Source organism: Dromaius novaehollandiae, chromosome 4 (genome assembly GCF_036370855.1).
Source record: "Dromaius novaehollandiae isolate bDroNov1 chromosome 4, bDroNov1.hap1, whole genome shotgun sequence".
Classification (NCBI taxonomy): Eukaryota; Metazoa; Chordata; class Aves; order Casuariiformes; family Dromaiidae; genus Dromaius; species Dromaius novaehollandiae.
Genome location: NC_088101.1, coordinates 5,956,955 through 5,968,147, shown reverse-complemented (window position 1 = coordinate 5,968,147; position 11,193 = coordinate 5,956,955). Strand labels below are relative to the sequence as shown.

Below are 11,193 nucleotides of genomic sequence, written 5' to 3'. Positions count from 1 at the left end.
GTCGCAGCCAGTTCCCAGTGAGTCGGTGGAAAAAGGAGAAAGGATGCCTTGGGCACACTTGATATGAATGGTCCCTTTACAGTCTGTGACGTGGGCAGATGTGATAATTCATGTTGCACAAGATGAGTCTTGCAGCCACAAAGCAGAAAGGCGTATCATCTGTTTCTGTCTCCCCCAGCAGCAGAAAGGCATTTTTCTCCTGCAGGTCTCCTGGCCCATCTGCCAGCCCTGGCACCCTGGGCACGGAAGTTGAGGCAGGACGAACGTCCCGACCATCTCTGGGGGCAGCCTTAATAGGGCACAACCCAAATTACTGAGCACCAGGTGTGCGGCTGCCAAAGTGTATGGTTTGCCCTCTTCTTCAGACAGCAAGGCAACCAAGGGGAAGGGGGTTTGGAGGGTTCACAAGGGATTTTCTTTGGTGTTCCACACGGTCTCCTCCAAAAAGGAGGTTGCTGCAGACAGATGGCCCATGCCTGTTCCTGCCCTTCCCTCTGTCTCCTCCAAGGACTTTTGCTCCCCTGCTCCAGCCAGAACAGAACTGGGCAGAAACCCCAGACCTGTCACCCTCCCAGCTGTGGCATGAAACCAGTGACAGGGGAGGGACAGAGACCCAGGCCAGAGCCTGAAGGAAAATTTAAACAAGCTCCCACCATTGCACCAGGGCAATTACTCCAGCAGAGGTGCCCCAGGAGCTAGGAGTGACTCCTGCCACAGCTCACACAAGTGCCACGTCATTTGGCTACCTAGAAAACCGAGAAGGGCAAAGTGGAGACTTGCACAGACACAAAGTCTGAATATCCATATCCATTTTCTTTTGCTATTGATCTTTTCATTACAATTGGATTGATCTTCAGGGAGTTTTTGAACAAAGTTATCAAATTTCTTCCTAAGGAGAGATTTTTGTTTTGGTTTCAGGCTAAATGTTCATTTCCAGCAAAAACAGAATAGTAGTAGTCAGCAATTTCTCAGCAAGCTCCAGTGCTTAGACCCAATTCTGCTCCCAACTTTGCCACTGGGCCAGTTTGAGACTGCATCAACCTTTCAGAGGCGCCAGTCAATCGAGCACCTGCAGCTTATGAGCAGCAGGTAGAAACAATGCTATGGGGGGGTACCCGGGCTCTGCATAGGGTGAGCAGAAAGGCCTCGGGGTGATCAGGGTCCCATGGGACACTCCCACGCCAAGCAGCAATGCTGAAGCACCCTTTCCGCATGCACAGCACCCTCCCCCCACCCCGCCCTGCCCCCAAGTGGCTACAGGCAGCTGAACAAAGCAGCTCCAGTGAGGGGAGCCAAATCACCCTGAGCACCCCTGGCCACAGCTCCTAGATCCATAGCTTAGCTTTAAGGGCAGGCTGACCCCTTGCTTACGCAGGTCTGGAGACTGTGCATTGCCCGCACTGCGCCCCCTTCCCCTTGCAGGGGCACCATAGCAGGGACAGGAGCTGTTCCCAGGCCCCCCCTCTGCCCCCCAAAAAAGCTGGCCTGCTCTGCTCTGCTAATTCTGGGACAATAAAGCAAAAGACAGAGCCTTCCCCCAATCAGTGTTTATTTTTTCTAACTCTGGCCCACTATGTCTGTACGCAGTTGCACTGCCCTCAACGGTGTTAACCCAAACAATGTCAAGGGATCACTCCTACCCTGTGCGGTTTGACTAGACAGGGGAAAATAACTACAAAGACAATAAAGCAAAAGACAGAGCCTTCCCAGAATCAGTGTTTATTTTCCCTAAAATTGGCATGGCTTGATTTGGAGTGGACAGATACATTGCCCTCAAGACAGCTTACTCATCTTAAGGCATTTTGGGATATCTAAAAGCTTTTCCCTACGCCCAAGAAAAATTTCTAAGGGGAAAAAGGGAGAGAATTTGGGCATCTGATTGATTGCAGAGAAGACACACTGCTGAGAGAAGGCAGCTGGCTTCTGTGCTTCAGCTGCCATCTCTCAGGCTCCTCAGGTCCACCATTTCAGCGTAGCGTCACCAGCTCTTCTGCAGAAGTAGGGTGAATGGCAACTGTACTATCAAAGTTGGCCTTGGTAGCTCCCATTTTGATGGCCACAGCAAAGCCCTGCAGCATTTCATCACAGCCCAGGCCTTGCATGTGCAATCCCACAACCTTCGAAGAACAAGGGAGACAATGGATTGAGGGGGAGGAGTGGGTAGACAGCCCTGGTCCAGCAGTGCTGGAGACCACCTGCAGTCCAAACTTTCTCCTGACTCTCCACACATGCAAGCTTTGCCAACAGGCCTTGCTCAGCTTGAGGCCTTTACAGAATAGGGTAAACTCTAGATCTTCGGCAACTGGGAAATGAAACATTTACTGTATCCAACCCTTCTGCCAGGAAGACAGTGTTAGGGCTCCTTGAAGTGTCCAGCCAGAGTATTTCCAGGACTAAGGCTACAGCCAGCAAATGCTTCCTTTTAAGCCTCTGAGAAAACTATTCTCTAGCAAAAGACACAGTCTAGACTAAATATTAGGCTTCTTGTGGAGGTAGGTGGATCAGAGTCTAGGACCTAATTTGTGCAGGTCAGAGCAGATCACATAGAACCCTTCTGGCCCTGAAACAGGCCAGTAGCAAGTGTATACATGGATAAATACTGATGGTCAAACACGGGAAAAACATGACAATAGCAATATTCCCAGCAGTATCACTGTGAGGGGCCATCACGCTATTCCAGGTGACAGCTGAACACACACAGCCGAGGTCTAAAGGACCTCCCAGCCACCTCCCTACAGCCTCTCACACACCTTCTCCTCCTTGCCAGCACAAACCAGTTTCATGACACACTTGGTCTTCCTTTTGGTGACTGCATGATACATGGGGGTAAATGAAGTGCTGTAGATCTTCACGTTCTCTCTCCCATGCACAGAAATGGCTTCATCTGGAACAGAAGACACTGTGCATCAGACAGTGGGAGTGTTAAAGGGTACACCCATGAGGTGCTTGAAAAGAGGAGTCGAAAGGCATTTTACAAGACTTGGACTGAGGACAGCTTTCTGAAGGTAAGAACATTCCTTTAAGCAATAAAATAATTATTGAAGCCAATCGGCTTTCATTTCCTTGGCCTCTTTTTATGTAGTCCATAGTGGTCTGTCAAGGCAAGCATCATGGACTCCCAAGAAGTGGTTTAAAGACCCCAGACTTCCAAAAGATATCCAGCAGCTCTTTTCTGAAAATCAAGTCCCTTTATCTCGAGCTTGTCTCCAAGCGTCCCCAAAGTACCCTCTTGTGAATTTGCATCCTGATTTCTATCTAATTGTACAGCACACAATTGCAGCAGTAAAAACAGTAGTGTTCCTGTACAGCAATGGCAGTCTACAGGAAGCCATGTGACCACCCTCCTCTGCCAAAGGGCCACTGAGCTAAATGGCAAAAGCTCATTACAACACCATGAGTGGAGAACCTTTGTGTTTCTTCAGCGAGTTCTCAAGGAGCTTATGGGCTTCCTCCCCTCACCAGATGTTACAGGTGCCCCTTGCAGCAAACAGTTCACCTCTTCCCAAGGGGCTTCTTGAAATAAAAAACAAGCTGCAGTTTGGCTAGAAAAACAGGCATTCCCAGGAAGAAATTCCCAGCTCTATCCTGTGAGTGTGCTAGCTGAAGCACTAACTGTAGAGCAGGGAACAGGAATTGCTCAGCAAGACCCTATCAGATTCCTGTTACACCTCAGCTGCCAATAGCTCAAGCTCAAACCAACATTTGAGCCTGGTCCACAGAAAATCAGATCCTTTTGAAGTCAAACATCCTGTTGAAGCAAACACTTCTCAGCATCTACCTCAGATGTGGTGCCCAGAGGTAATTCTATCCCCCGCTCCCTTAAAAATCAGGGCTTGGAGAGCTGTCAACACAAAGTAGGAAAGTGAAGTCAGAGCAGCACATCCATCCCATCCCTACCTTCAGTGAGGCCCACGGTCCCAATGGGTGGGTGACTGAAGACCACAGTGGGAATGTTAGTGTAGTCCAGCTTGGAGTCCTGCCTGCCTTCGAAGAGCCTGTGCGCGAGCTTTCTGCCAGCTGCTATCGCAACTGTGAAAAGGGAAACAGAGCCAGAGGCACAGCCCAGCTCAGGCTGATGGGAATCTGGTTACAACAACCAAGGAAGCACACACATGCACACGCACAGTGAGTTTAGGCAGAAGAAAGCTGAAGAGACTCTCCTCTGCAAGGTCATCTTTGTCAGGCCTCCTGCAGGAAATCCCTCCAGTTTTAGGCTCCTGAGGTCATACTCTTGCTGATCGGGTAAGATGATGCAAGCAAACATCTCCTCTCAAGGGCAGGGAACAGCAAGGTGACACCAACACATTACCTGGGGTGAGGAGGGCTTTCCCACAGACATCCCCGATGGCATAAATCCCTTTCCTTGTGGTGTTCTGGAACTCATCGACCACAATGTGACCTTTTGCATCCACTTCAATGCCCTGCCAGTGGAAATAGCAACAGCGTCAGTACGCACACAGAACACTGAGGAAAAGTGTGGCGGTCTGAAGGAAAGGTTGGTCCCAACAGCAATCTGCAGATCCCCATCAGACGGAACACAGCCCAATGGAAATGAGCCAACTTTTCATGCTCACACATGCCATCAGGAAGCTTTACACACGCAGCCCAAACCAACACCAAAAATATGTTTGTGCCAGTGACAGCAGCACCTGCCTTGATTTTAGAGCCAGCTCAGGGGCACAGCAGGAATATAATCCTGCTACAAGCTCCAGGTGGAAAGGGGACTCTGCAAGCAGACCATCTGCAGCAGGGCTGGGCCACTACGTGCTGACATCCTCAAAACACCCATCTCACCACTTGGTCCAGGCAAAGCCCATCCGTGTTTGGGACTCTCCCAAGGGCCCACAGAAGGCAGTCCACATCCTGGATCACTCCAACCGTTGGCTTATGGCCAGGCATCGAGGACGTCACTGTCACATCCAGCAACCCACCAGGGGACCTCACAACTGTCTTGACCTGTGGGGATTAACAGCCAGAAGACAAGGTTAGAAGGTGCTGACAGCTTCTGGGGATGATTACTCTCTCTTTGAAACAAACCATGCAGTTTTGCCAGAGGAAGCTGAAACCATATTCCCCATGAGTTAAGAGATGTTGAAAACCTCTCTGCTATGTCATGTTCCTGCTCATCTGTCACCACTAGTGTGACAGAGGCTGGGTCAATCTCTGTCTTCCAAGGTGCAGCAATGGCTGCAGAGGAAGCGGTACTTTCAACAAGCAGGCTACTTGTGAGGTGACACAGGCCACACAGCACAGCCAGGGCTGCTGGCTGCAACCAAAGCCATCACCCTACAAATGGTACTCAAAGTGCAGGCTTTTCCTTTGGGATATCAGCAGTGCTCCTTGTGTCTCATGAGCAACACGGCAGGTCAAGGGCTGTTTTGCAAGTCCATACCAGTGCGTGCTTCCACACATCAACCCCAGCGTTCTCCAGCTCCTGTGTGCAGTTTGAACTGATCAATGAGTCAAACGTTCTCAGCACCTGGGAGGAACCCAAACATTGCTCTGAGATAACAATCCACGTACAGAGGCACTGGCTGACAGCCCCATCCACTGGCGTTTCCCTATGTTCTTGTCCCATTAACTCACAGATGTGTTGGGATACTTCTGGTTCATGATGCAGTTTATTTTATTTTTCTTCCAGGTTGTGACCTGAAATAAAGCTAAGGGAAACTGGGCCAACAGCATGCACTTCTACATCAATGCTCTGCACACAGGTTAGTGTTGCAGAAACACACTGGGCAGTACATCTACACTCTACTTCTCTTCCAGAAACACCCTGCCTGGCCCATCCCAGGTTCTCATTCCACTAAGGATCACTGAATAGCTAATGACATCTTCATTTACATCTCCATTTTCACCTTCTTGATCCTCTGAATTTCCCTAATCATAATCTTAAAATGTAGAAGAGTAACTATCCCTCCCATCCGACAGCCTGCTTTTTGCTGTTCCCCTCTGGTCTAGCTCCATGCTTTCCTGCTATGTATCAAAACATCTAGATAGCAAGTAAGCATGCAAGATGGCCCAAGTACAAGCCTTTCTTCTCTTGCTCTCTACATGCTCTCTACATGCTCTCTACATCTCTTCTCTTTTAACTCTGCAGCTTGAAGAGATGCTGAAGAACCAGTCTGAATGTGGCACTGTGGCAAAAAAACACACAACTCCTGTGCTCATTCAGACCCTCCTTCTCACATTCACATGAGAAATCCTGATGCCCAGGGAAACACCCAGCAATTCTGTTCTGCCCAGAGGCCTACAACGCTGCCAGCTGGCTAGGAGACCGGTGCAGAGCACTGCAGCGAGAAGCAGCACTGGGGATCGCTAACAGCAGTACCTTGTCATGACGTATCAGCAAGGAGGACTTGGAGCCCAAAGTGGAAAGGATCCCTGCCATTTCTACTGCAATGTACCCAGCACCAACAATAACGCTGCGCCTGTGAAGAAGCAATGATACAATGCACACGTGCACAGCTTCAGGGTAACACATTCAACCTGAACTGACAGTGTAAGGCATTTCCTAGAAGCCAGACTTGTCCCTGGTCTTTGAAATGCATCTTTGTATCCTCCTCCTTTCTCCTTGCTAGTCCTCTGATACAAGCGGAGGGAACCCATCTTGCAGTCATGCTGCCTGACACTCGCAGCACTAACTTGCCATTTCACCAACCGCACACCTCAAGGAAATCAGCATGGGTGCTGACTATCTCTTGTGCCTCTATCACATTGCAACACAGTGATTTCTAGTGTTGCAGTCGTAATCCGGGCTGACTCACATCCCTGTGGCTTTCTGAAATTACACTCTCACCTTCCCTCCCCCAGTGCAAGCAAAGAAAAAAGGAAGGCAGGCAGGCAGAGTGGTACACTGTGCTGCAAGCAGGCAGGGCAGGGCTGAGGTGTCGCAAGCATAAGCTGGCACACTGTGCTCAGGCAGGCAGGTTATCCTTGGGTCATCCAGAGGTGCTGTGACCAGCCAGGCGCAGGCCTGGGTGCTGTGCCCAACACTAAAGAGACTTGCTGGAAGTCTGATGAGGACCAAGGCCAAAAGCTTGGCAGTGTTTCCTCCACCCAAAACGCAGAGAAGCACCAAGGCAATACTCCCAAGGACAGCAGTTCTGAACAGCTCATCTGAGATAGCACAGCAGGTTGAGCCCTGTAAAACAGGAGGCCCATGCAGCCACCTGGCTCAGGGGCAGAGTCAAGGCAAGCCAAAAGAATTAGCACAAGCTTGCAAAATGAGCGAGCTGGAGACATGGAAAAGTCACAGAGCACCAGGGACCACCTCCCTGCTCACAGGCTCATTAGCCAGAGGGAGAGCACTGCTTTACCTGGGCAGCTCTTCAAGATCAAAGAATCCGTCACTGGTAATACCCAGACTGGCACCTGCAAAGCAAAGCCAACTTTCACACACACCAGAATGAGTAACATCCTGGCAGGAAGCTTTCGCAGCAGCCCTGCCTGCCTGCTCTGCTTGTTACTTAAACCTACATCCCATTCAAGCACTTTGACACAAAGATGGTCAGCTTTGGTTGGTCTTTTGGGGCAAAAGAAGAATCCCTGTTTTGCCTGCAGAGGATATGTGCACAATATCACAGGGCTGGCAGGAAGGAGGAGGAGTTTGGAGAGAGTGTTTTAACCACATATCTCCTGAAATCCCAGCTGAGTGGAGATGCAGAGAAAGCTCTCTCACTTTTCCTGTGCTGTAACAAGCCAAGAACCTTTCACAATTGCTAGCTCTCTTTCAAGCAGTGCAGTCAAACACAGAATCAGATTTCAATGCTGCTGGCCTTTACTTGCCCAGCGTTCATACTTGACAGCCCCAGATGTCCTAAGGATAATCCCAAGCACAGTCTTTTCAGTAGGCTTTGGTAGACCTCTTTGAAGGCAACCCACAGATAAGACCGAGCAGTATTTTTACCATGGACAAGCTCTCCGCAAATGCAGGAGGCTTTCTAAAGCTGCATAACTTGCTTTTGAAAGATGCAAAACAAAATGTAGCCTGGGTGCCATCTCCATCCATCCTGCAGTGGTTTCACACTGTAGTATCTCTTGCATCATACAATGACTTACCAGGAATTTCACTTTCAAGAGGGACTGATGGTCGCCCACCAGTAGCTATAAGGATGTGAGGAGCTGTGTACTTTTTACCGTTGACTTCAACTGTAGGCTCTGGATCAGTCGTAAACTTTCCATAGCCACGAATGATTTCGATGTGAGCCTACAGAAATAATTGGAGAGAATCCAGTTATTCTATTAACCACAGAACTAGATGCTAGAGCCAACTAAGGAATCCTTCCTGCCTATGAGTTGCCCAGCTACGGAAGATAGATGAAGCAGTCTGTAAGGCTGGAAACGTGGCCTAAAAGGCATATCCTGCTGCTCTCTGGATTGGCAGCTCCATCCCTGGAAACAGTGAACTGACTGATGAACGCCATGTAATATCCCGACAGATGCATCACACTCCAAAATCCCTCTCCAAGTTAAGCCCTTAATCACACTGCTTTCTCAAACTGTCAGTCTGTCTCAAAAGCTACAGTAGCTTTCCAGAGAGTTACAAGTGGCCCAACTCCAGGCCATCAGAACACAATAAGGCTGGCAAGAGTATCCTTACCCCTTCCTCCAGACTGGTCATCAAATGGTTTCCTTGCTCTGCTTTGCAGAAGAGCTCTTACAGCAACCAACTACCCAAAACAGGCCCTCACTCTCATTCTTATCCCAGAGGGACAATTTCCAGTTACTGGACTAGGAAACTTAAAACAGAAGCTCAAACCAAATTCTCAGAAAAGCTCTCGTGGGGGTCTGAGAAAATATGGGTGTACGGAGGAGAGCAATTCCAGACCTGGCTCATGGAATAAAAATGCACTCACCTTGTTTACATTATTTTCATAGATCTCATTCAGGCGTCTCACATAAGCATCACGTTTTTCTTTAATAGTTCTGTAACAAAATAGTTTATTGTCACTACACAAGTTCTTCCTCTCCTAATGAACATACAGGGGTTAACCAAAAGATGAAAAACTCTGCAGCACATAGTACACATGCCACAAGATAAGAAGAATATTAGCTATCTGACAGTTTTTCCCCCGCTGACACTAGGTTTTCATGCCTTACTTCCCTTTAAAGCTCTTCCTCCCTACCTTGTATAAGTGTCAAGAAACCATCTTTTGATGAATATTTTCAATAGATTGTTTGCAACCCCTCTCCTCCAAAACACGATTCAAGACCCAGTCAAGTTACCAGCTCTACTGCAAACCAAGCTCAGCATCTGTCCACACCAAGCCTCAAAGCAGAGAGGAGCACAACTTCTGTTTAATATGAGCTGGCCACTTGTCCCAGCTATGGGGATACAGCACCGAACTGCATATACTTAACCTTTTCTTCCCAGAGGATAGGCCCGAGACCTCACCATGGCCCAAGATCACAGGAGATGGTTGCCAACAGACACAAACGCAACAAAATGTTTTCGGAGGAGCATGTCTAGAAGAGCTAATGCAAACGGGCTGTTTCCAAACTCACCTCCAGTTAAATTTGCTGCCAGCCACTTCAAACCCATAATCAGTATGATCATGAATGAACTCCGCGTGAACTGCTGTGTTCCACATCACCTGCTCAAACAAAGAATAGGGCACTCAGCACACAGACAGCTGCAGCGCTACACGCTTCAGGACAGGCAAGTCGCATCAGGAGGAACAATCCGATTTCTAGAAAAAACACGTATGCCTTAGGGTCCCCAAGGCTTGCCACAGCAAGCCCCTACAGTCAGCACATGAAGACAACCCAACTCCTGCTGGCTCTCACTACACCTTTACATGCAGTGTGATATATTTTTCCTCCACTGGCTTGTACTGGGGCACAGAGGCCAGGGTTTTTATGTCAGCTGCAAGGCAGAGATGCATGCAATCCTTCCAAAAGGAGCATACAGGCAAAGGACTTGATCCTACAACCCATCTTCATGTACTCAAAACACTGTGGAATTCACACGGCACACAATTAGACCTCTAAGAAAAAAAAAATGCAGGCATCAGATTCTGCTTCAAGATCCTGCTCCAGCATGAACTCACAAGAGACTGGAAGTCTGCAAGCCAGGTTTGTCCTCTGAATCATTCCATCTGCAAATCACGTAGTACACAAGGATCCTGGAAAGGCTTCTCTTGTGGCTTCCCACATACAAATTTTTTTTGTAGTGGTGCAGAAGCACCCACACCGGAATGAATCCAAGGCCAAGGTGCTGGAACTGACTGGATAAGGTGAAAACAGCAGCAAAAGCACACTTACCTTTTTGGGGACACAACCAACATTGACCTACAAGGGAAGAAGAGTGAGTCTTAGCACAACATTTAGATTCTGAAAAGCAAGGATGTGTCACACTTTCCAGATCATATCTGACAATCCCACAACTGGCACCAAATCTAAACCCTCTACCTAGGGGGGAAAAACCAAAACCAACCAAACAAAAAAGGAAGACAGGACTGTGTACTCTTGGAGGTGAAGAGAGCTTAGCCATATTTGGAGGCTCCATGTCTGCTGGTTTATCTTTCTTCACTTCCTTGAAGAATAAGGCAGGTATAAGGTCTTCGAATACAAAGTGCTTTCTCCTTCAACAATTTAAAAGAAGCTTCACTAAGAGAAAGCAGCTCGATCCCCATTTCCTGTGCTTCCACTCTGAGCACAGCAACTCTTGCAGGGGCATGGATTTAAAGCACAAAGCTGGCTCCCTTAGGCAGAGAGTTCATTTTCTCCACTTGTTACTGCCTGCTCGCTGCTGGTGCTAGGACTGCCTTTCACCGCTTTAACTGAGCTGGTATTACGTGCTTTGCCAATCTCAGCATCCCTTCCGCAAGCGGAAAAAAGAGCAAAAAAAAAGAGAGAGGAGAAAAGAGGCAGAGTAACAAGTACAGCAAGTGAAGTCAGCCCTTCACTTCACTTCCCGCCCCACCCCCACCCCCCACCCCCCGGAGGCCGAGGCGCTCGCGGCGCGGGCCCACGGGACTCACGCAGGTGCCGCCGAGGCGGCGCGGCTCGACGAGGGCGACGCGGGCGCCCAGCTCGGCGGCGCGGCGCGCTCCCGCCAGCCCGCCCGACCCGCCGCCCAGCACCAGCAGCTCGTAGGCGGCCGCCGCCATGGCCGCGGCTCCCCCGTCTCCGCCCCGTTCGCCGGCCCGCCCCCGGCTCCTCCCCGCCGCATCGCAGCATTGCGCCGGC

General features: G+C 49.4%; 1 protein-coding gene across 4 annotated transcripts; it reads right to left on the bottom strand.

Moving 5' to 3' along the window:
• Positions 1–1,703: 1,703 nt before the first annotated feature.
• Positions 1,704–11,178, bottom strand: GSR (glutathione-disulfide reductase). Of its 4 annotated transcripts, none has more exons than XM_064510295.1 (13): positions 10,986–11,178; positions 10,267–10,293; positions 9,508–9,596; positions 8,859–8,928; positions 8,062–8,209; positions 7,320–7,374; positions 6,332–6,431; positions 5,393–5,479; positions 4,795–4,956; positions 4,310–4,421; positions 3,898–4,029; positions 2,751–2,884; positions 1,704–2,117 (listed from the first exon to the last, which is right to left on the bottom strand). In XM_064510295.1, exons 1-13 carry the CDS (start codon positions 11,112–11,114, stop codon positions 1,968–1,970), a joined length of 1,395 nt encoding a protein of 464 aa, XP_064366365.1. In that variant the 5' UTR covers positions 11,115–11,178; the 3' UTR covers positions 1,704–1,967. The 4 variants fall into 4 exon arrangements, with proteins under 4 accessions (XP_064366365.1, XP_064366362.1, XP_064366363.1 ...); XM_064510292.1 differs by lacking the exon at positions 10,986–11,178 and adding an exon at positions 10,439–10,886; XM_064510293.1 differs by lacking the exon at positions 5,393–5,479 and having other exon boundaries at positions 10,986–11,177.
• Between the last annotated feature and the right edge of the window lie 15 nt (positions 11,179–11,193).